Genomic DNA, 22020 nt, shown 5'->3' on the forward strand with positions numbered 1-22020 from the left:
ATGTAAAGTTCTTCGACATTTAAAACTGCATAATGTGTTCTGAAAAAAGATTGGATATTGTCTTTTTTTTTTTGTAGGGACTATCATCCGGACGAACTTCCACCATGGATTCGTCGTTTGGATTTGTGTTCTTGGGGTCGCCCTTGTCCTTCTTCCCATTTTGTTGCTGGGTTAGTAAGTCAGTTATTCTTTGAAGTTCTATTTGGAGTTCTGCATTTTGTGCCAGTAGTTCGGACTGCGTCAGTTATAGGATCCTATTGTCGACAATTCTTGGAGTTTTTGCTTCATAAAAAGAAATTCAATATGGGGGTTAGTATAACTTGATCCCATGGTAGGTATCAAATGTTCCGGTTGTTGATGATCAGTCAAGCTCATATCAACTCCTAATATCGATGAGTTGCTTGATTGGAGGAGTTATACGTCGACTTAAGTCGAACGCCACGTGTGAAAACACTTACAAAAAATACTTCAACACTCAAGTCATAAGCAAGTCTTAATAATATGATAAGAAGTAGAAAAAATAAGTAAAAAGCAGATGATTTATCTGTATATTATTTTGGTTCTTCATATAAAATCAGAGTCTGTTGTGATATTTTTGAATTACATGGAGATCCTTAAAGAATTCTATGCATATCGTTATGTAAGTTACTTTTAGTGAATCACAGTTATTATTTAATTTGAAATTAATGTGTCTGAACTTATCATTTTTGTTGCCGAAATATGATGCGCATATCACAAAATATTTTCACATTAAATTAATAATTAAATTATTAAATAATGTGATTAAATTAGCACGTAACGAATTTAGACTAAAAATAGAATTAGTTACTTAAAGAAAAGTATAGAAATTTATATGCAAGTAATATTTACGTGAAATTAATATTTATTTAATAATTTTTAATTATTAGTTATTTTGGCTAAATTTTGTTGGTTACCAAATATCTCCGTTAATTTTATAATTAGACAATTCCACGTAAATACCACTTAAAAGGAATCAAATTAATAATTGCCTGACTCTAGGGTTAACTTGTAGAGTAATTGCCTGCTATTTGCTAGTAGGTTCCATTGTTTCTCTGATGCCAGCCATTCTGCGCAAGCACAAGCAAATATTAATAATAATGGCACTTGAATCCAAAGAGCGTCGGAGGCTGGAGACCATTCCAATAATGAAATGAATCAATTCTCGTATTTCTAATTACATTAGCAGTCTTTGATCGCGAGTACAAACTAAAAACAGAGAGTAAATTTGTGTCAAGGAGCATATAGATTATAGAAGAGGGCTAAATCTAAGGTGTGTGAAACTACAAATAGAATGAGGAGGGCAGGAGAAGAATAAAAGAATCCAAGAAAACATGTATGTATCTAAGCTCTTGATGGACTTTCGTTAATGGTCTCCAGTGCGGGCCTCCAAGATCTCAGCTTCGAGTACGTTTCATCAGTCTCAGCACCAGCATCAGCAAGTGATCGCAATTTCTCGGGCCGTGGAGGACACAAGCATACAAAAAAGTGGCTAAATATTGTATTAGCGAAATTGTTAAGGGTTGGCCTGGATCGGGATGCCTTGTAATTGAAGGAGCTCAACTCGTCGTGGGTGAGGACGGAGTATAGGAGGTCCATTGGCAGAAGGAAGTAGAATTTTCGGCCCTGAAGCTCTTGGTGGGCTAGCAGGCCTTGGATGCGGTGCCCTACTTTCAGGTAACCGGAATCACACACAAAGTGCCCTGGGTATTCAACCATCAGCTCTCCTGCTCTCATTGCTTTTCTGTACGCCTCCACCCTCCCATCATCCACCAATAGCACCTTAAACACCTCTTTCTTCTTCCGATTGCATGAACTACCCCCATTCCCCATTTCCATACATACATACATAGATACACCTTCTTACAATACTCTATTTATATTCTTGCAACCTGCCTACCTGCCTGCCTGTCGCACACACATAAGACTAGCTACTTCATTCTCTTTTTCTTCCTCGGCCTTCTTAGTTTATTGGGTATCTTTAATTTATTGCCATATTTTTATGTTACTTTTCTCTATCTTTAATAATACTCATGTTTGTCGCATTGGAGCAGATTGATATATAAATATATTCAAAACTAAAATTTTTTCCATCTGACAGCAGATATGAGGACAGAAAGTTGGTATGTGGCTTTAGGACTTTTAATAAGCTTTTTTTAATATAATCTTTTTGTGACTCTGCCTCGCCCACCTGTGCAATTTAAGGATCATCTTCTTTTCTAATTTCAAGGTTAGTTTGAAAATGCCACAAATGATGGAAATATATATGTCCAACCTGTCACTAATTTGGCCTATATGACTTTAATAATATTTGGGAATATGAATGCACATACATGATACATCTGCTATTTGCGGGTACCACCCTTCTGATCTGTTGTCTAGTTTATTGGAGTGCACATGGAGAGGACTGGAGTATAGATAATCTCGCGACCTCACTTAGGACACCACCAAGCTAATGATTAGTTATGGTATCTAGCATTAATTAGCAATGGCTTTGATTTTGTAGCATTAACAAAATGGACCATGAACATCTACAATCTACATTTGATTGCAGGTCAAATCTTTGTTTGATATGGTGTCGCTATCATATGCTAGCTTGTAATATATATATATTCCCATTGATGCATGAATGGACAGTCTTTCTTCATGCACTTGCACCTACTTAGGCCCTAGGGTCGACCTGTTAGTTGTCAATTTGTCATCATGTGCTCTGCTGTTAGTATTTCCAGATAATCATACTTTGGCATCTCATATATGTATAGGTTTCTTTTCATCTTTCACAAAATAATAACAAATTATTACTACATTTGGATAAAGTATACATCAATAATTGATTATCAACCTAATCTATTATCACCTTAATTATTGTTTTTAAGCAAAATCATATGATATTTCCAAAAACATAAATCAGTTTTTCTTTTAGCACGAACCAAGATATTGTCCTTATCAAAAGATTGTGGGTTTTGATTTCTAATACACAACGAGATGTCTGCCTTGATACTGTCTCTTTTTCTCTCGGATGAAAATTACTTATACAATAAAGTGTAGATCAGACATAAATAGGATAGGAAATAGATCTTAATTTGAGTGGTGTGTTTCGGTAAAAAATATAAGAAAATAATTTTATTGAAAAAATAAAATATAAATTAATATTAATTTAGGAATTTGATTTAATACATTATTAATGTAAAATAATTCTTTTTTGTTGTCCACAGACAAATAAATTGACCACTCGACCAATCTAAATTAATTAGTGTAAAATAATTTTATATAAATATTTAATTATATAATATCATATTAATACAAATAACTACTTTTACGTCTCGTAAGTAGTCATTACAAGAATAAATATGATTAAATAATTATTTAAAACATTTTATATTATGAATGTATTAAAATTAAACTTTTAAGTTAAATATAAAACAAATAGCCGATGGGAATGGAACCATATAGTAAAAAAATTATGGGTTAACCACCAAAAGTGTCTCCGAATTAGTTAAATACTGACAAAAAAAATATCCAAATTTTACTATCGATACAAATGCCTTCAAATAATTTAAAAACACAACAACAATATCCAATAATAAATATATTTTTTTTAAATACCTTAGAAATTGAATTTTGATACAATTATTTGCAAGCATAATTATAAAAATAATATATTATTATACATAAAAATTGGTGATTTTTTTGTTAAGTATATAATTTTTTTATATTATTTTTGTTAACAACCAATAATACTTTTAAAAAATCAGAAAATAATATATACTCAACAAAAAATCACCAAATTTTAAGGATACTAATATCTCATTTTTTTAATCATGCTTGCAAAAAATTGCATCAAAATTCAATCTTCAAGGCATTTTTAAAAATATATATTTACTATTGGGTATTATTGTTATGTTTTTAAATTATTTAAAGATATTTTTATCGATAGTAAAATTTGAATTTTTTTTTTTTTGGTTTGCACCAGGGTATCCATCAGGCTGGAAGCCCAATGACTAATGCCTCGGGTACTGCAGAGGCACACAAAGTGGGCGACCCTCCCAAGCAAGCAAGCTTCATTCCCATCCTCCAGTGAGTATCGAACCCAGGAGAGATGGTTAAGGGACACAGACCCTCATCCATCTGTGCCAACTTGCGTTGGTATTTGAATATATTTTTGTCAGCGTTTGAATAATTCAAAAACATTTTTGGTAGTTAACCCAAAATTTATTGTATGTTGGGAGAACAAATAAACACTCTTGTTTTGTCTTATTTATGTCAGTTTAATGTTAATTTTTATTTTAGGATTTAAAATTTAGTATTTTAAACTTTATCATTTAGAATTTAGAATTTTATTTTATTAATATATTAGATTCAAATTAAAAAAATTATAAATTTATAATACTAATATAAAATCATTAATTAATAAATATTAATTTTTTGAGAACAAGAGTACATTTAGTTTGTGTTTTTTATCTTTTTAGATATTTTTTGTTTTTAAAATTAAAAATAAAATAAAATTAACATTTCTATTTCCATTTCTTATTTTTTAACAAAAATTAAAAAATTAAAAAATAAAAAATATTAAAAATAAAAACAAGACCCAGACCAAATAAACCCTGGGTAAATTCTCCCATGAAAGGCAAGGTGTAGCCACTAGCGACACGTGTGCAAGAGAAGGAGGCAGAGGAATTTGCAACGCGGTTGGACAAGCAACACATTACACCATACAAATCAGGGCTATCTAGCCTCATATCTTAAGTGTCATCTCATTAAAATATCAATTCTAATCTCATTTTGCAATTGGCACTATGACTCCATTCACAGGCTTATCCCTCCCTCCCAGGCTAGCTGTTTCAAACTCTTACTACTATTCTATGATGGCCCCTTCTACTCCTCCAATTGGAATTGGATTCGGAATCGGATATGCAAATTTCACCCTTCCACTCCAAGGATGCCCAATCCCCTCCTTTCGGCGTCTGCCTGCTTCTTCTTTGCCAACCCCTTCAAGCTTCAACACAGGGACAGGTCAGCCACTTCAATTACCTCCTACTCAGTACTCAACTATTTATTATTCCTTCTATTTCAGATTTTCAGTCCTCTTGTTCTTGTTACTTGTAATGCATATCTGACCCTCAGGTTCTTTTTCTTCCGGAACAGTGCTCCCCCGTTCCACAACCCTAAATGCAAAGACGCTTACATCATTCACAGCGAAACGTAACAGATTCTCTATCCGAACAATTAAAAATAGTTCTTCAGACCCTACTAGCACTCCCTCTCCCTCTCCCTCTCCTCAAGCACAGGCATGTATCACTATCACTCCATCATTTTTGTCAAGTATGTACTATTTGAAGGAATCAAGGAAGTAAGTAATGATGTGTGCTCGCTTTAACTATATTTTTAGATGTTACAGAAGATACCATTTGGATATACAAGGAAAGATGTTCTCTTAATTGGACTGGGAGTTACTTTCCTTGGCATTGCCTTAAAAGCTGGATTAGAGGTACCTTGGTTTCAGTTATTGGATTATACTTTCCCTCTTGTTTTAACATACCATGAGATATGGATTTTCTATAGGCATTCATTTAGGCACTGGGATTAACCTTGGAGTTGCAATTCTTTTTTGGCAGTTTGTTGGAGTTGATCCACTACAAGCAGGAAACGTGGTTCAACTGGTGCTAGTTCTGGGCCTCACAGTTGGATGGATCTCAACATATATATTCAGAGTTTCAAACAAGGAAATGACATATGCTCAACAACTGCGTGACTATGAAAGCAAAGTGATGGAGGTAACATAATAATATTAACAAGGTTGCTTCTATTGTATAGAATTTAGCCTTAGCCAAGTGTGATAAATTTTGTTGGTCATGTGGCATTGCACACTAAATATTACTTTTATTTTTTAGGAGTGTTCCCAGTGTGATTTGGATGAGTTTTGAGTCAAAAATTCTTCTGATCCAAACACTATGTTTACTTGTGGTGCGGTTTGGATTGGATGATTTTTTTTAAAAAAAAAATCCGATCCGATCCGATCTGATCCAATTTCAAGCAGTTTAAATTGGATTGGATTTGCGGTTTTGTAAATTAAAAAAATTAAATATATATAACAAGTCTCAACATCAAATTTTAAATAACCAACGATGACATAGCAAGTCTTAACAATATTTTAAAAGACCAACGATAACATACCAATAGAAATAAAATTATAGGTTAGTTAAAATAAATAAATAAATCACATTTTGAACATAAAACATCTATTAAATAGTAATAATAATACATGAAAAATATAAAAATGTATAACAAATTGAATATATTATAAGTATAATTGTAAACATAATGATAAAATAATAATATTATAACACATTGTGCAGTTTGGATTGGATTGGATCGGTTATGAGAAGTAGATTCGAAATTCGATCTGATCCAACAGTTTGCAAAAAAATAAAATCCAATCAAATCCGAATTAGTGCGGTTTTAATCGGTTTTCGATTTAGATTGGATTAAATGAGCAGTTTAATTTGAATCGATTTGGATTTGAACACTCTGTTATTTTTGTCATTTGTACTTGAAGCCTGAGAGTTTGAGATACATGTTGATATCCAAAAAAGATAAAGGTCTATTAGTCAGAAATATTTTTCTATACATACGTCTTAATTTGTAAACTTAGGACAGAATCGTCGGTGTGATCACATTGTTCCTCAACATAACATGCCTCGGAATACTCTGTTTTCCCAATTTTATTGAGTTATTGTATATTATTGGTTATTATGTTGTGAACAGATTTATTAGTATCACTTAATTACTACCTTACTTTAGGAGATTAGTATATGGAATTTTTTACAAATTAATTTTGAATGTGCAGAAACGGTTAGAGTCCCTAACAGAAGCAGAGCTAGAGGCTCTGCTTGAGGAAATTGAGGAAGAGAAGAGACGCTAAGTTTGTGGGAAGCAGGTAACTTGTTTGTATATATAATAATCTGAAATACTACCACTGTAACTGTAAATGAAACAGAATATTCCAGTCTATATGGTCCTAGTTGACTAGTTCAGTTCAAAAAAAAAAAGGTTAGACAACTTGTTAAAATCAGTGTTCCTTGCCATTGAAGAAAAAACAGCTGAAGCAGAGAAGAGCTCGAGATAGAGTCAATAAAAAAATGGATTGTTACAACGAGGACTTCTCTTACTTTCTAACTCCTTTCATGCACAAACTCTCTCTCTCTCTCTCTCTCTCTCTCTCTCTCTCTCTCTCTCTCTCTCTCTATATATATATATATATATATATATATATATATATAACCATCCACTAATATCTCAACTAATATCTAACTGACTGCGTGCTAATCTTATCCCAAGCATTGGTTGTAGTAAGGTCATTGACATTTGGGATGCTTTTGGAGGAAAGGCTGAGATTCAGAAACATAGACGGGAAGATAAAAACTGAAACTAAATTAAATCTTTGTATTATGTTTGGTATAAAAGGTAAAGAAAAGTTATGTCTTAATATTTTATTTGATTCAAGATAAATATGAGTATAAAATAAGAATATTTACTAAATTATTTTCAAGTATAAAAAAATGTTGTTAAAATTTCAGTTCTTGTGTCTAAAAATTTCCGTTCTTTGTGTTTTCAGTTTTTAGAAATATTAAAAGGATTATGAAATTTTAATTTTAGCTTTTAGCTATCAAATACAATACAAAGTCTTAGTCTTTTGAAAACAAACACTACCTTAAATGTTTCTTAACTACCTCGTTCAAAGTGAAGCTGTGCCTCTCATCGTCTCAGTATTTGCATATTTCTCTCTTTCCTTGAGTGCACTTTTATTCCTCGTTCTGGAAAACTGGGAGAGTGCGAGTGCATGTTTCTGTTGAGCTAAACCTCAAAATTATGATGACACTGGGAAATGCCTGCTCACCAGCGCTACTAAATTGAAATACCCAATTGTTATTTGACTGTAAACCAAAATGATTGGTTAGACATGCAGCATGCGCATGTATGTACAAGAGCCATTCACGTGCTGGTGCAGCTTGCACTAGATTCATGAGTCTCTTGTCCATTTTTTTCATTGCGTTTGCATATACACAGCAGAACCATTCACGTGCAGGTCTGAGCGTAGGGTGAACTTTAAAACAAAGAAAGAAACAAAATCAGAAGAGAACGTTGCATAACAGATTTAGCCGTTCTATAACAAGATTAACAAAATTTCTCAATGGTACATAATCAATAGAATTTATCATTTTTGTCTAATATTTGACCAATAAAAATATTTTTATTTTAAATTTTAAATTTTATTTTTTAATAATATAAAAATAGAATATTGTCCTAAAATATTTATTAATATTGATAAAAATATCAGCCTCTTAATATTTCTCATATATATATGTTTAAAATATTGTTATTTAAAAAAAAAATTAAATATTTTATACTATTATTGTATCAAAATTAAATTTTTATAAAAATGTTAAAAAATGTTAGTAGTGGTATTACTATTAACCTCGTGAGAGATAGAGTTGAGGAAGGATTCGTTGTGGGGAAAAGAGACTCCATTCTTTTAAAGTATCATCTGATTTACTATTTACTATTAAAATAGAAATTGATACATATTTAATAATTAAAAAGTTAAGTTAATTATAAAAACTAAATACATTTATAAATTTAGTCTATCTTTCTTTAGCCTTCTTTCTCTTTTCTCAGTTAACACATTCATGAATGCATGCCAATATTGTATTATCCGATTCGTATCAGTATACACAACGAAGATTCCAAGGGAAAAAAAAAAAAGAAAAAGCAAAGTGATTCAATAAAATTGATCAAGAATATAAGTAACTATAAAAGAATTACCAATTTTTTGTTTTGTCATTATATTCCAATTTGTTATTAGAATATAGAAGAGAGTCACAATACCCGAGTAAGATTGCAAATTTTATTAGTGCGGAAAATAAATGTTCTAATAGAGTTGATAAATAATAAATCTTAATTATATTTGAACACCAAAATTCTACACTTTTAACACAGCCCTATCTGAAATTCATTCATTTACTATATTAAGTATAAAATAAATATATAAATAAAAAAAAATTGGTTTAACACGTTGAAGCAACATTTTAAAAGAGAAGGAGTACATAGATATTAGATAGAGTTTGTTTTGAGGAACTAAGACAGAAATTTAATATTATGTTTGTTAGTTTAGAGATTAGTATTAAAATTTCTGTTTCTATCCCTAAAATTTTAGTAAAGACACAGAGAATTAAAAATTTTAGAAATAAAAATTAAAACTTTAATAATATTTTATATCTAAAATATTCTTATTTTAATTAATTAATTTTAATTTTATCTTTTATATAAATTAAATTATAATTTTATTTTTATTTTAGTTTTTATTTTTCACTTTATACTAAATAGAATATTAAAATTTATTTTAATTTTTATTTTATAGTCTCTGTTTTTAATCTCAATATTTTTGTCTTTGTCTTTTCACCAAATACAATCTTAGATAGATGAATTTTGGAATGATCATAGTTACGAATAAGAGAAGAGAAGATAATAGAAAAGAGATATATAAAAATGACAATCATTTCAAGAAATTTGGTCTAACTTAAAATGTTAAAAAAGATGGAATTACAGACCCTTTCCTGAATCCTGATAGATTTCCGTATACGATATAACATCGCTTTGATTAAATTAAACAGCTTAAGACAGACTAGCGAAACAAAGGCATCAAGATGTGCGCCACGTGTCCTAGTAATCCCGCAGGAGACCTCTTTCCCTCTTTTGAAAATTAGACTTACGCCTGTTGTGTTGTTTAGCAATTTGCTAAACCCTCAATCATTAGTTCATTAGAATTATAATTTTTTAATTTATTTTTTTAAAAGTATTATTTATATATTAAAATTAATTATTAAAATTAATATTTAATATATTTATGTATAAATATATATAATTTAATTTATTTTTAATATATATTTATATTAATTTTGATGATTAATTTTGATGTACAGATAATCTTTTGAACCGATTTTATTACAACAAAAATAGAAAAAAAAAAAAAAGTCACCATCTCAATTCTCAAACGCTTCTCTTCATCCGTACCCATGGCCGTTTCTGTTTCGCCCATCCCTCCCAAACCACCTTTCTCTAGCTTTCTACTCTGAATTCGTTCGCTTCCTCGATATTCTCTCCTTCATTTTCTTTCTTCATCCTCTGGTTATTCTCAAGTAGAAGCTCTTCTTCTTCTGCTGCTGCTGCTGCTGCAGCAGTTGTAGGTGCATAAATCATACATGATACGCCTTTCTCTCGTGTCTGTGTTGAGTTGACGCGGCGGTTCTTTTCATGAAGACGGAAGCTTGCTTTTGTCGGTAGAAACCCTAATTAGAGCGCGAAAGGGGGGAATCAGATGGCGATTGTGACGGGAGATCGGTACCTGGAGAAGTTGGTGAAGTTCGTGGAGGAGCACGCGGGGCCGCTGATCGAGGGGACGGTGGTACTGAAGCTGAACCCGGCGGGGTTGCACTACGTGCAGTCGAGGCTGGAGGCACTGCATGAGCTGGAGAGCATGCTGGCGGGGGCACCGGTAGACTACCTTAGGGCATACGTCTCGGACCTGGGGGATCACCGCGCCCTCGAGCAGCTCCGACGGATCCTCCGCCTGCTGACCTCCCTCAAGGTGGTCTCTGTGCTCCCTCCCCCCATCAGGGACCCCACTCCCTTGTCCTTCCTCCCCTTTGGCCGCTTGAAGGTTCTTGAGCTCAGGGGCTGCGACCTCTCCACCTCCGCCGCCAGAGCCTTGCTCGACCTCCGCCACACTCTCGAGAAGATCATTTGTCACAATTCCACCGATGCTCTCCGCCATGTCTTTGCTAGCAGGATCACTGAAATCAAGGACTCTCCCCAGTGGAACCGCCTCTCCTTTGTCTCCTGCGCTTGCAATGCCTTGGTTCTCATGGACGAGTCTCTGCAGCTTCTTCCTGCTGTTGAAACGCTTGACCTTAGCAGGAACAAGTTTGCCAAGGTAGACAATCTTCATAAGTGTGCCAAATTGAAACATTTGGACCTTGGCTTCAATCATCTCAGATCATTTGCTCCCTTCACTCAGGTACCTATATGGTTGATTATGCCAGCTGGTTGTGGTAACCAGTCACTTAGAAACACTTAAATGCTATAAAAGGAAACTATTTGCCGGAACAATTTTAATGTCCTTTGCTTTAATTCTGTGTTCGTCTTTTACGAGCTAGCTCTTGGACCCATGTGCCAATTGTGTTGGATCATGCAGGTATCCTGTCATATTGTTAAACTAGTTTTGAGGAACAATGCTCTCACTACTTTGTCTGGGATTGAGAAGTTGAGGTCACTTGAAGCACTTGATGTTTCCTACAATATTATTTCAAAGTTTTCAGAGCTTGAGTTCCTTGCTGGCCTTCCAAATCTCCAAAGCTTGTGGTTGGAAGGAAATCCTTTATGCTGTGCTCGATGGTATAGAGCACAAGTTTTTAGCATCTTCGTCTGTGCAGAAAAGGTTTAAGTTAATGTTATTTGCTTTTACACACTCACACATGCGGTGTATCTACTTGTGGCTTTGTAGAGTATACTCTTACTTGAGATGTTGATTGTCCTGATGGCTTATTCTTGTTGTTTAATTGTATTTTTGTTTTTCTTTTCCCTGAGGTCATTTTCAGACATCATTTAATTCGTTCTTGCTTTTAGTTGTTTCCCCCCACCTTTCTAAACTTATATTTTTCTTCCTGTGCCAATCAGTTAAAATTAGATGACAAGGAAATGAGCACTGAAGATTTTTGGAAGAGACAAATAATTATTGCCAGTATGCATAAGCAACCTGCCAGCTTTGGGATTTATGTGCCTGCAAAGGATGAGTCTACAGTGGAAGCGGGCAATAATAGAAGGGTATGTAATAGGTGAAATTGGATGTGTATTTGTATAAATGATACCCGTTGCACGTTGGTTTTTTTGCTAACTTCTGAAATTGAACCTATTGCATTTCTGAAAATTGAACTTCAGAATAGATGCTAATTTTATCTGGATTATTTTCTACTGCATTGTTGAAAAATCTGCCAATTTCATTTTTTATCTATTTGGAGATAAACATTGTGTTATTATGTTTTATTGTTTTCCCCCAAGCAGAGGAAGGTCATTCGTCTAGCCAGTATTAAGAATGAAGAAGTGATGACTAGCTCATGTTCGGATGAGGAATCTGCATCATGTGGGAATGAAATTCTAAATAGAGAGGAGCCTGATTTATCTAATGATGAAGCTGAAGTGGTGGATTTGATAAACAAAGTTGAGCATATGAAGAAAGAGCGTTCTATTCTTTGGTTGCGAGAATTCAAAGAATGGATGGATATTGCTTGTGATAAATCTGTGGGAACTAGCAAAGAAGCCAGAACTGCTTTGCATCATCAGAAAAAACATTACTTCAGAGACAAGACGAATCAGGAGAAATCTGGGGAAGTCTCGAGATATGCATCAGACTCTGCCCTAGCATCAGGAGATGAAAGTAGCATGAATATTTTGGAATCAGATAATTCTTTTGTAGATATGTGTAGGCAGCAATACTTTGATTATAGAGGTTCACACTTTACTGCTAGTCTTTCTGATTTGGGAGGAGTGGATGTGGATCAACTTAAATCTTATTCACTTGCTGACACTGTTGCTGATCAAAGAGCCTATAGAATGGCCGAAAATGTCAACATATCACCATTGACCACTATTAATGACGTATATGGGTCTCAGTCGTCATCTGTATGCCCCTCATCTCCTCCCCATTTTCAAGAAGACCTTTTTCATCGTCGGCAACACATGGAGGAGGAAATTTTGCAGCTTTCCGCAGATTCCTTTTCAGTGGCATCTTCTGACAGTAACACGAGCTGTAGTGAAGTTGATCACAGTGAATTTGAGCCACCAGTTCCTGGGGATGATAATTTGCTAAGCAAAAATTATGTGAATGGGAATGTCAATGGTCATGTTCCCCAAAATCAACCCAAGGACATGTTTTACAACCCAAGCCAGGGAATTCCTCATGCAATAGAAAATGGCATTTCTTTATTTGGTTCTCTAAGTGATGAAAATTCTAAGCAATGTTCAATTAATTTTGCTGCTAGTAGTCACAATGATGCAAATACTTCTTTTGTTAGCGAAGATGCCGATTCATTGACAAGAAAAGTCAAGAAAAAGGTCAAGAAGCGATTTGTGTCAATTTTAGAAGAGAATACAGATGGCAGGGCGTCCCAAGAACAAGAGCAGATTAGTCAAGGACCTATATCGGGAAATTTGAAGAATGAACTGCACACTGATGATTCTTCTGAATTTTCCGTGCATAATTCCCGTGCCCAAGAGAATGATGATTTTATAGTTACATATTTCAATTCGAGTGTTGCTGATTCTGAAGCTAGTGAGATCTGTAGTCACTGCATGCGTTGTAGCTGTGTCATTCAGAGGGAGGCGATTTATATAGAAAGGTAATTATCAGTTCACAAGAATTTAAGCAAATTTGATAAGAAGAGTCAAATGGTTAATAACTTTATCTGACGGTTTTGTTTACTTAGCATAATACTGGGTATAAATATATATTGTTATTTCTGCAGTAAATTGTTTCTGAGGCTGAGTCAATTATTGTTTATAATCACTTCTTTCGTGTTATAAAATTTCTTATGCTCTTTACCCATGGTGAGCATTAGCTCTGCAAATGTTTATCGTTGCGCATATTTGTAATGACAACTGTTTTCTCTCATAATCTTTCTTATATATATCAATCAATTTTTTCCATTGTTCTAACTGTCAAAGTAACACTGTTTCCTATTGATTGCATTCAATAGTTCTCCATGGAGATTTATATAAATGACACAGTTTCTTTTTCCTTCTTTTTTTATAATAATAATAATAACAAGCAAGGACAGTACCAAACTAGCCATCTTTTTGAGAGTCTGAATACTTACCCTTTGGTGTAACAAAGAAATGATATTTGCCTTGAGCTTCTATTTTAATTTGAAAGGAGTACTAGAGAATTCTTGTAAATGAGTATCACATTTTAATAATCATAATCATGTGAAACAAATCATAATATTTGCAATGGAATAATCAAATACAAATTTCATATATACCTTTTTAAATAAAGTGGAAAATTGTGTGTCGCATTGTTGTCAAATATTTGCAAAAAGCTTTTATTAATCTCTAAATATATAAAAGGATCAAGTAGATAAAAAGTTCAAAGCTGTTGTGAAGAATTCTGAAACATATTTCATAGATGATGAATTTCAATTTCACAAAATAGTAATGTAAAATGTTTGAGCTGCATTACTTGATTTTATTTCTTTTTCTTTTTTCTCTGTCAAGTTCAGTTCTAGATCCATTGGTAATCACCATAGGAAGCATGAATCTTTCCAAAATAATTATCTGTTTATGTTGTTCTGAACTGATTATTATTATTTGTACCCTAAAAGTTGCACATTCCAGACATGACTTTTGTTATTTATTGTTTTCCCCATGTAGAGAGGTTGCAGTACTGCTGAGCAGTCTTAAGAAGCTCTATGTGCTACTAATCAATGTAGCTTCTGAAGGGTCAGGTAGGCTATGACCTTTTGTTGGCACTTGAACTTCCCCGTATCTATAGTGGATTCTCTTTGCCCAATTTCCCATGATTATCATATTAATTTATGTAAAATGTGGAATTTCTCTTAATGCTTGCCACTTATCATATTTTCACAACCTTCTACTGCAAACAATGGCATTTTCACAACCATATTCACACCTTATAAAAGTTGAACATTCACCTGATTGCTGCTTATATATATATATGTACTAAAAAAGCCTTCTTAAAATGCCATCCAGGAACTTTGAGTGTATTGAGTTGCCACAAGGTAGAAGAAGTTTTTGAAGTGCTTGTTGGTATGGGGCTTCAGCTGTTAAGGTCAGTGCACTCGCATGTTTTTTGAGCTAAAAAAAGTAGCAACTTCTGAATCACCTGGATATGTTTCGACTTTTGAACCTAAAAACAGCAGCTTTGTATATGTAATCTTTTGGCTTCTCAGGGTGAACTTTGAGGGTGGTGAAACATACCTTTTCGTAACAAGAAACATTGAGAAATCACGAGAGCTATTATGCAACATGCTTGATTCATGTGTTCGAAATGGTAGATGCTCAATAAAAAGGTATACCTATAAAATATTAATTTGTTTGATAGTTTATATATATAATTTCATTTTCTTTAAATGCATGTCTCTATGAAAGTTTATTTTTTATAGGAAAAAAAAAAGAAATTTACGCCGTGAACTATAGGTCGTGTGTACTTTACCCCTAGAATGTTAACAGCGTGTAAATCAACCCAACTTTTTGTTCATTAATAATGGAAAATAAGTGCATCACTTCATGTGCACTTCAGTGCCCCTTAGCTAAAGAACGATGTGCAACTTAATATGCAATACATTTTTTAAATTGGGTCTGTTAACGATAGATGACAGAAGAGTCAATTTGCATGGTTTTCAACTTGTTCTATTTCTGTTAACAAATAGAGGAAAGATGAGTCAATTTTTGTGGTTAGGAAATGGTCAGATGGTCGATTTGCACAAGTTCAAAACTCTTGGGGTAAAGTGCATGTAGCCTAAAGTTTTATAGGGTATGGTGCTTTTTCTCCTATTGGTTTTCAAAGTTCAAATAATTTATTACTCTATTTTGTTAGGACCATGTTTATTTTCTTCTTCCATTTTTTTTTTCTAATTCGTCCTGTTATAATAGACTGGTTTTGGAAATTTAAATGGCAGTTTGGAGCAGGTTCAGGTTCAGTTGTTTGACAACCTAGTGTGTGGTGGTTCAAATGTGAGCATATATCAGTATTCCATGGTGCTTGTCAGTTGTAACAATAGCAGCGGTACACTTCTTTCCAATCATTTTATGTTGCACTTAATTCTTTATACTCAATTTGGAATGAGAATGGCAGACAATGGTCATATCTGTTTTTGGTGACCCGTAGAAGCCCAGTACCTATGGGGAGGGGGAAGACTGAACTACCGAGTTAACTTCAGTTGGCTGCAATGGTCATGTCCTGTATTTTTTTTTTTTTTTTTTGTCACCAGACTTCTAGATACTTTGTAGCTCTGACTCCTGAAAGATAACATTTTATAAAAACATATCAGAACTAGTTATAAAATCATATTCTTGGAGAAGATTTTTTCCATTAGATGAACCGATGGCCAATCATCCCATGTTAATGCAGGGTCCGGAAAGGACTGCACACAAAGGGTGTAATGTAGGCCGCCAAACCTGATAATTGTATCAGTGGGGAACACAGCTTGAGCCCTTGAACTTGAGGTCACACGGAGACAACTCATCCGTTGCTCCAAAGCTTTCCATCATGTTTTCAGTGATACTAAATGTATAAAAGGATTTTAAAAACTTCCAGTGCTGTATCTTTAGCAAATGTCCTTTCTACACTATGCAGCAAAACCCTTATTATTAGCTCTATATCCACTTAGTCATAATTGTTTCAAAGACTATCTTGTACTATTTAACTGTAGTAGGGTTGAAAACATGGAATTAATAATTGCAATGATTTATATATTTTTTAAATTAAATATTAATTTACAAAAATAAAGTTTTCGTTTTCAACTTACAGAGAAATCATGGGTCTCGAGATCGCTCTTTGTGATTAAAGGTTATGTGCTTTTATGCATTGAAGATGTTAAGCAGCTGTTCTCATTGTCATCAGATTCTTCCGTGTCTCCCTATTTCAGAGTTGAATCTTGTTGCTCCATTCCTGACATTACAAAAGTGGTAAGCTTCCTGAGGGTTTTGAACATCTTACGTCATTGCAAATTTGCAATACCTCACCAGTCATCACAATACATAATACTTAGCCATCTTCCTAGAGAGAGAAACTACTGTGGACAACACAAAGTTTCCCATTAAATAAGTCTAAGCCTTCCCTTTTCTTGTGTACCTAAACATTCATTGCGTAGCTTATTCTGTAACACTTAACAGGTCATTGAGGTTGGCGAGAGCTGTGTGACTTTGGTTCTGACGTATCCAGCGGCAGAATTCCAACCGTCTACCCAAATGAACCTTGAAGCTGTCAACCGGGGAAACTCTGCTCTAGGACCGCTTAAATTGAAGCTTAAGTGGTTCTGCAAAGATAACCTTCTGAAGTTTGTGTCATTGTTGAAGGCAATCCATGCAGAAAAAATGGTCTGTCCGTTGGTAGTAAGATGTACATCATAAATCTATTTTGCTCTGTTAGTTTACATTCATTTCATTCATTCGATTTGGGTTTTCATATTCCTTTTTGGCTTGATCGTTGTGATGAGTTTATGCTTTCTTTTATTCTTTGATTGATATCCACGTAGTGGTGGTTCTTTTCCAATGTATAGAATTGTACAGTAGTCTTCACAGAAATGATGTTGTAGTTTCTTTCTATGTAGATTGTCTTAAAGGGAATTTTGTTGATTCAATAGAATATTACTAGACATAATGGGCAAATGGCCAATCCCCATGGTTACATTTCCCCCTCTGCTTTTGAGCCTGCCAGCATGGGGTATTCTGCCAGGAAATGGAGACCCTGCTGGCTGCTAGGCTTACCAAGAAATGGATCATCAATGAAATAATCGATTGAATGCGGCAGATCCTTAATGATAGCTTTTAAACATTTGTTAGACAAGCGGCATTTTATGTGAAGCTTTACAGTTGCAGCCTTACTAAACAAATTAAATCTTTTAAGGTAATGTCTAGAATGGTTCCTGAATTTTTGAACGTGAATCAAAATAGTTTTCACTTTTATAAATGACCAAATAAGTCTTTAAATTTACTTTGGTGAATTTCTGTTGGTTTCTAATCAAACTTTTGTTAGTACAATGCTATCTTAGACTTTTAAATGCCAATACCAAATACGACTTTTTAACATGATCAAATTTAAAATGGTATTTCAAATTAGTTAATTGGATTTAATTTAGTCCTTTCTCTAAATTATAGCATCATCTTCAGCTTTTCTTCTTTTCTCACTGCAAGAGTTTGTTTGTTTGTTTTGGTGATTTTTGGTCCGCGTAGTATCTTACATGATCATTGAAGTGAAAGTGTGAATACCTTGTTGCCAGAAGAGAGTTCAATAATGGATAGATTATTTAACTTGTTACGAGTTTAGTGAGGGACACATTCATTGGTGTTCTCTTAAGTTGCCTCCTTTGGTTCTGAGAATAGAATAAGACAAGACACTCAAAACATGATACAATGACAAAAAAATAAAAATTAGTATTTTGCTATTTTGTTTGGTAATGAAGTGAAAATAAGATAGAACAAATATTAAAAGTCTAATTGATCTTTATTTTTTTCTTCACACAAAATTTAAAATAAAAAAAATATAATTATAAAAATTTGATAGTAATAATAAAAAAAAATTAAAAAACAAGTTGTCTCTGGATCCTTTTTATCAGAAATGACATAAAATACATTAATTCATCCAAGACACTATCTTTATCTATATCCTACTTGCTAAACATAATTTATATCCTTATGTCTATATCTTAATATCCCGTCTTATAAACAAATGCAGCCTTATGGGCCTTATATGAATTCATATATCACACAACATAAAAACACAAACCTAGTCAAAGATGATGTTACTGTAATTTTTTGGTATTAGGATCTTATATTAGAAAAAGAACTAAATTGAGTCTAGTCAACCAATTTAAGACATCGTTTTGATCATACTAATGTAGTGTTCATATCAATTTACCGTTGGGATGTTATGTTAGCACTTAACAATTCGACTGTACTAATGAAAATTTGGGTTAGAGACAAAACACAAGTTGCCTCCTAAGTCCTAATGAAGTACTGAAGCTTCAGCTAGCTAGAGTTACAATTTCCAAACGAAGGAATAAATTCAGGTGAAACTGATCCTCAATGTTCCAGATAAGTCATCATCTTTTGTTTCTCCACCAATCATCACGAATCTAAAATCAACAGTAATATTTTTTACACTCAATAGTCAATAAGACCGGAAACTCAAGCCATGACAAACTCCATTAATCTTTGGCTATGTTAGCACTATGAACATATACGCAAAAGCAACATCAATGAAATTCATTTTATTGCAAGTTCTAACAAGGTCCTTATTAGCTACTCACTTAAAGAGGGCTGGCATGTTGTGCAATCTTCCTTTCAAGTGCATTGTTGTCAGCCCCCACCACACTATCAACCTCTCTGCCGTTTTTTATAAAGAAAAATGTAGGAACACTGGCGACATTCCAACGTGCAGCAACATCTGCTGCCTCATCTATGTCAACTTTTAGAAAAACAACTTTTGGGTACTTCCCTGCCAAGTTTGTATAAACAGGGGAAATAAATCGACAGGGGCCACACCATGCTGCAGTAAAATACAGTATTGCCAGGCGAGATGTCTTTGATGCAGCATTCAACTTCTTTTCCAATTCAATAGCTGAGTGAATACCAATGACTTGCCCTGTCAAAAGCCGCAAAACATAATGTGTCATTTAATTAAAAAAGTTCACCCTCTTCTCCGTTTAAATTCCAATGGCTGGAGGGATACCTTGACCTCAAAGATCAAAATTTAACTTAAATATATCAGAGGTAAAAGAAGAAAATAAATAGCCTGTTGGTCGGTCCAATGTACTTTTGACCAAGAACCTCCTCACCTTTTGGTGAAAATATACTGGAAACACCTTGAACAGCATGCTAGCGGTTAACCAAACAGACTTATAGACAATTTACATTGTAGTTCTAAGTAAATCGTTAAAATAAAAAATTAGTTATACAAAATCTGTCATGGAGCCATTCCCATCATCATGAAAGTACCATTTTGGCAAATACTATCTGAGAAGGATTCCAAGGCTGTAATGTAGGTGTGTGGACATACTGATGCAATATGCAGATTAAAACTGTCAAGTTTTATTATCAGAACCGCAGGTAAAGTATGCAGGAAAGTGATCAGACAAGTAAAACAAAAAATTTTGGGAATTTTAATAACATCAAGTAGATGGAAGTATAGAGACATACCATCTTTCAGAGCAGACAATGCTTCCTGAACCTGTAGAAAAAGTCCAACAGGGAATTTCAGCAGAAAGACCAAATGACATAACAATTACAATAAAATTATAAATCCGGAAATTATGAGTTGATTGAATATTATGTTACATCTCAACTTTAGAGTAACCTAGACAAAGTAAATCTACTTTAACCTTGTAGATAATGCTGCAAGACAAAGGAAAATTGTTGAGAGATTAAAACAGAGCTGGACTACCCAACAAAAAAATTATCAGCTGAAATGTCATTTCTAGAAAAGGAAAAATGCCCAAGACATAATTAAGAAGATTGATGATAATGTGCTGCTTAAAGGTTTTGGTACAAAAGATGTGTCGCCCAGCAATGCCTAACTATCAAGAGACTACCCAATGATGGAAGCGTTATGCTACACAATACACTCACTTGAGCTTCAGCTGCTTCTTGTTTTTTGAGTTCTGCTCTTTTCTCCTCCTTATGCTTTCGTAACCGTTCATATTTTCTCCTATGGTCCTCAATTTTGCGAACATTAGGTTCAACCTGTCTAACCAAGAGATCTAATTTTAAAAATTCAACAAAAAAAAAAGAGAAAATCATTTGAAAGTTGGTCTACCGAACATGGTGTTCAAATTACCTTTTTAAGTGCCATACCAATGTCTTCATCATAATCTAACTTTGAAGCAACATGAAGATCACTTGCTGCTTCTTCCCAGAGTCCCAGCATGGCCCTTGCCATGCCTCGAACTTTATATCCTTTGGCTGAGTCTTGATTAATCTGGAACAGACGAGATACCTCTGAGAACACACATACATATTTGTGCAGAAATTCTTTTAAGACCGTGCTCTATGAGCAACAAGCTATGACTAAATCAAATCAACTTATACACTAGGCCAATTACTAAACGACAAAATTAATAATAACCTTCAGTGCAGTGTCAGCATCACGGACAGCAGCATTTGGTTTCTTCAATTTCAATAAGACACTAGCTGAAAACAAGAAATCCAATAAGTGATGCAAACAGTGAACAAATAAAGCCGTGGAAAGATAATGGAATGAATTTGTGAAAAGGTATCTCGTTCTGGAAGCTGTGTGTATGGGAGAGTAAGAGTATGTACCTCTGGTAGCATAGAGTATGGCTGAATGTGGGTTTAGCAATATAGCTTCTGTTAGTTGCTCAACTGCTTGATCCAACTTATCTGGAAAAGCGCCATTGAAAATGAAGAACAGGATTTAAAGTAAGTAGAAGAAATAAAACAAAAGAAGACCAGAGAGAGAGAGAGAGAGCATGCTTTGTGATATATAATCAATGGCCCTTGATTTTGCTAGTTGTGCAGCATCGATCATGTCTGGTGTTACTTGAGCGGAAGGGTCGCCCATCTGCCTCATTTAATGATAGGAAGTATAAATATTAGTTGAGTTGCAGAGGAGATAAAGGGAGACATAGATGAGATAAGCACAGAGCACCTTTAGAGGAGGATCATTATCGGGTTCAACAAGATCAGAATCATCGAGGTCTATGTCAGATTCGACTATGTCATCAACATCAACTGGTTCCTGCATACATGGTTGATAGAGGTAGAACACAACAGAAGCATAGCAGAGCAGAGAGATTCAGAAGAAGAAGAAGAGAGGAGAGGCTCACCGTTTTGGGATTCGGGGGGATGCGAGCACCCAGGCTGCGTAATGCAGAGTTCATACATTCATTCTTAGAGATAGAGAGAGTGAAGCATACATACATACATACATACATACATACATACATACCTGAGAAGATAAGACTTGAAGAAGGAAAGAGAAGGGTCGTGGATGAATGAAGGATTGGACTTGCATGCCTCTATCAATTGCCTCAGCTCTAGTATCTTCCCGCTTTCCATAATCTCTCTCGATACACAAACTCCAAAATCAATGATCAGTCAATCACTCAATCAACGAAATTAGGGTTCAATTTTACAACTACACTGCCTCCTGTGCCCTGTCCAAAAAATATACACATGACTTCCCTCATTGGC

The 22020-nt window shown here is 34.1% G+C and overlaps 4 protein-coding genes across 8 annotated transcripts; 2 read left to right on the forward strand and 2 right to left on the reverse strand.

Annotated features, from left to right (window-relative positions):
• Nucleotides 1-1208: 1208 nt before the first annotated feature.
• On the reverse strand, nucleotides 1209-1948 carry LOC130970802 (uncharacterized). Its single transcript, XM_057896995.1, has one exon. It carries the CDS (start codon nucleotides 1867-1869, stop codon nucleotides 1363-1365), a length of 507 nt encoding a protein of 168 aa, XP_057752978.1. The 5' UTR covers nucleotides 1870-1948; the 3' UTR covers nucleotides 1209-1362.
• Nucleotides 1949-4756: 2808 nt separating this feature from the next.
• On the forward strand, nucleotides 4757-7186 carry LOC130968030 (uncharacterized). Of its 2 annotated transcripts, none has more exons than XM_057893109.1 (5): nucleotides 4757-5031; nucleotides 5164-5306; nucleotides 5417-5506; nucleotides 5634-5792; nucleotides 6866-7186. In XM_057893109.1, the coding sequence occupies exons 1-5, from the start codon at nucleotides 4815-4817 to the stop codon at nucleotides 6938-6940; spliced, it is 684 nt and encodes a 227-aa protein (XP_057749092.1). In that variant the 5' UTR covers nucleotides 4757-4814; the 3' UTR covers nucleotides 6941-7186. The 2 variants fall into 2 exon arrangements, with proteins under 2 accessions (XP_057749092.1, XP_057749091.1); XM_057893108.1 differs by having other exon boundaries at nucleotides 4758-5031; nucleotides 5408-5506.
• A 2877-nt stretch (nucleotides 7187-10063) lies between these two features.
• Nucleotides 10064-17717, forward strand: LOC130968621 (uncharacterized). 3 transcript variants are annotated; one of them, XM_057893989.1, is made up of 10 exons: nucleotides 10064-11092; nucleotides 11270-11512; nucleotides 11752-11898; nucleotides 12136-13469; nucleotides 14500-14573; nucleotides 14839-14917; nucleotides 15039-15158; nucleotides 15768-15874; nucleotides 16619-16776; nucleotides 16984-17717. In XM_057893989.1, exons 1-10 carry the CDS (start codon nucleotides 10394-10396, stop codon nucleotides 17218-17220), a joined length of 3198 nt encoding a protein of 1065 aa, XP_057749972.1. In that variant the 5' UTR covers nucleotides 10064-10393; the 3' UTR covers nucleotides 17221-17717. The 3 variants fall into 3 exon arrangements, 2 of the variants coding, with proteins under 2 accessions (XP_057749972.1, XP_057749973.1); XR_009081709.1 differs by lacking the exon at nucleotides 16984-17717 and having other exon boundaries at nucleotides 15778-15874; nucleotides 16619-16778; XM_057893990.1 differs by lacking the exons at nucleotides 16619-16776; nucleotides 16984-17717 and adding an exon at nucleotides 16220-16551.
• Nucleotides 17718-18683: 966 nt separating this feature from the next.
• Nucleotides 18684-22020, reverse strand: LOC130970490 (TPR repeat-containing thioredoxin TDX). Of its 2 annotated transcripts, XM_057896590.1 has the most exons (11): nucleotides 21776-22020; nucleotides 21654-21687; nucleotides 21476-21565; nucleotides 21301-21388; nucleotides 21127-21207; nucleotides 20933-20997; nucleotides 20645-20785; nucleotides 20437-20550; nucleotides 20008-20038; nucleotides 19119-19453; nucleotides 18684-18944 (listed from the first exon to the last, which is right to left on the reverse strand). In XM_057896590.1, exons 1-10 carry the CDS (start codon nucleotides 21883-21885, stop codon nucleotides 19119-19121), a joined length of 1089 nt encoding a protein of 362 aa, XP_057752573.1. In that variant the 5' UTR covers nucleotides 21886-22020; the 3' UTR covers nucleotides 18684-18944. The 2 variants fall into 2 exon arrangements, with proteins under 2 accessions (XP_057752573.1, XP_057752572.1); XM_057896589.1 differs by lacking the exon at nucleotides 18684-18944 and having other exon boundaries at nucleotides 19065-19453.

This window comes from Arachis stenosperma, chromosome 3 (genome assembly GCF_014773155.1).
Source record: "Arachis stenosperma cultivar V10309 chromosome 3, arast.V10309.gnm1.PFL2, whole genome shotgun sequence".
Classification (NCBI taxonomy): domain Eukaryota; kingdom Viridiplantae; phylum Streptophyta; class Magnoliopsida; order Fabales; family Fabaceae; genus Arachis; species Arachis stenosperma.